Source organism: Camellia sinensis, chromosome 14, assembly GCF_055761805.1.
Source record: "Camellia sinensis isolate YWXY chromosome 14, ASM5576180v1, whole genome shotgun sequence".
NCBI lineage: Eukaryota > Viridiplantae > Streptophyta > Magnoliopsida > Ericales > Theaceae > Camellia > Camellia sinensis.
The window spans coordinates 51,253,672-51,255,418 of record NC_138974.1 but is presented as its reverse complement, the minus strand read 5'-3'; the positions used below and the strand labels follow the sequence as shown (position 1 = coordinate 51,255,418).

The 1,747-nt window shown below is 38.1% G+C and overlaps 1 protein-coding gene across 2 annotated transcripts; it reads right to left on the bottom strand.

Annotated features, from left to right (window-relative positions):
* On the bottom strand, positions 1–1,747 carry LOC114317933 (pathogenic type III effector avirulence factor Avr AvrRpt-cleavage: cleavage site protein). 2 transcript variants are annotated; one of them, XM_028264734.2, is made up of 4 exons: positions 1,310–1,747; positions 977–1,186; positions 705–878; positions 1–372 (listed from the first exon to the last, which is right to left on the bottom strand). In XM_028264734.2, exons 1-4 carry the CDS (start codon positions 1,313–1,315, stop codon positions 319–321), a joined length of 444 nt encoding a protein of 147 aa, XP_028120535.2. In that variant the 5' UTR covers positions 1,316–1,747; the 3' UTR covers positions 1–318. The 2 variants fall into 2 exon arrangements, with proteins under 2 accessions (XP_028120535.2, XP_028120534.2); XM_028264733.2 differs by having other exon boundaries at positions 971–1,186; positions 1,310–1,685.

The window sequence follows — 1,747 nt, the reverse complement described above, 5'->3', positions numbered from 1 at the left end:
TTTCAAGATGAAAAAATATTTTTGGTAGATTTTCTTGGATCAACCCTCAAAGTCCAACACTAATTCCTCCACTCTCTGCACAGCTAGCAGGGATTGACAACAAAACAAAAGGCACCAGGAAAAAATAGCTAAACAAACAAAGAATTAAAACACTGGAAAGAAGATCCTCTAACCATTACCATATGATAATGATCATTTATCTTCTATCATTTTCTTTGGCATTTTTTTACTGCAGAATACAAATTACATTCTCATTTTTCATATATATATATATATATATATGTTCGCGGCAGTACTATAAATCTCCAGTCAGATTCATCATGGAATACAGGTCGGCAGCAAGCAGCTTGAAAAGAGGCCTCGCCCTCTCTTCTGCAAAAACAATATTTGAAAAATAATATGAAATCAATCAAACTCATGTTCGTCTTGCTTGCTTTTTAATCATCCACCCTCATTCCAAAAAACTAAACTAAACTAAACTAAACTTGCAAAGTATTAAATTGCATTGAATTGTGATAGAGCACATCAGGGACTGTAGGGGTTCGAATTGCATGAAGTGCTCGACCCCCTCCCCCCATTATAGATGTTAATTACTTAAAAATTACATGTAAAATCAATTATATATAAAAAAATAAAAAATAAAAAAACTCACTTTCCGATTCCAAATTCAATATCCAAATAAAATAAAAGATAAAAGAACTGACCCTTTTGAGTTTGGCGTAGAGGAGGTCCGGTGAGATCTGGTAAAGATCTTCATCAACAGCTCTCGGAGCATTTCTTGGTGGCGGCGGAGGTGGTGGTGAAACAGGGCTCGCTGGTTCCTTCATATCACCCACCTCCCAACCCTTCCTTTTCGCTTCTTTCCCATGCGTTTTTGCCTGCAACCACCACCACCACCACCATTAATTGACCAACAAAAACAGAGAGAGTTCAAAAAAACACTTCTTGATTTCTTGTTTCATGAGCTTACGCTTACCCTTCGGCGAGGAACGACGATCATGGCGGGAGTGACAACATCGTTCTGGTACAAGTCCCCCGACACGTACAAGTCACGATCTTCTGAGTAGCTGTAACGATGCAACCCGGGTTGCCTCGCAGATTCAAAACACTGAGTGAAAGGCAAGTCGTCATTGTTGCAATCCCAGCTTCCAAATGCCGGTACATGGCTTCCCCTAAAGCTGAATTCCTATTAAATTCATCAACACACCACCATAAATCATAAATCAAGTCAACCCATTAAACAACATTATATAAGAAATGTTAATTTTAAATTTTGCATAGTATAGTGTGAGAACAAAGGCTTACTCACATCCATAGAATCTTAGCCTCAAAGAGTTTTAAAAAATGAGTTTTTTTTTTTCAAGCCTTTGTTTGTTCCTTTGTGGTATGTGGTCGTGGAAGGATATAAAGGATACAGAAGAAACAGAGAAAGACAGAGAGGATGGGGGTATTTAGATCGGTTTTCTTTTCTCTGTTGCTTTGTCCTTTTGGGTTTAGGTGGGTTTTAAAAGCAGAGTTAAAAACAGAGAGACTCATCACTAAAAATAGAGAGGAGAACAGGAGGGATAGGAGAAAAGTAAGCATGGGGATCGATCCAAAGAGGGCAAAATTCAGTAAAAGGAACAGAGAGGACGAAGCCCAGATTTTCAAGTTTCCCACTACCAGACAGAAAGACAAAGAGGTATGGTTTGAGAGGAAGAGAATGTTGCTTTACTTCTGCTTTTTCATTTGGATTATAGATTATGTT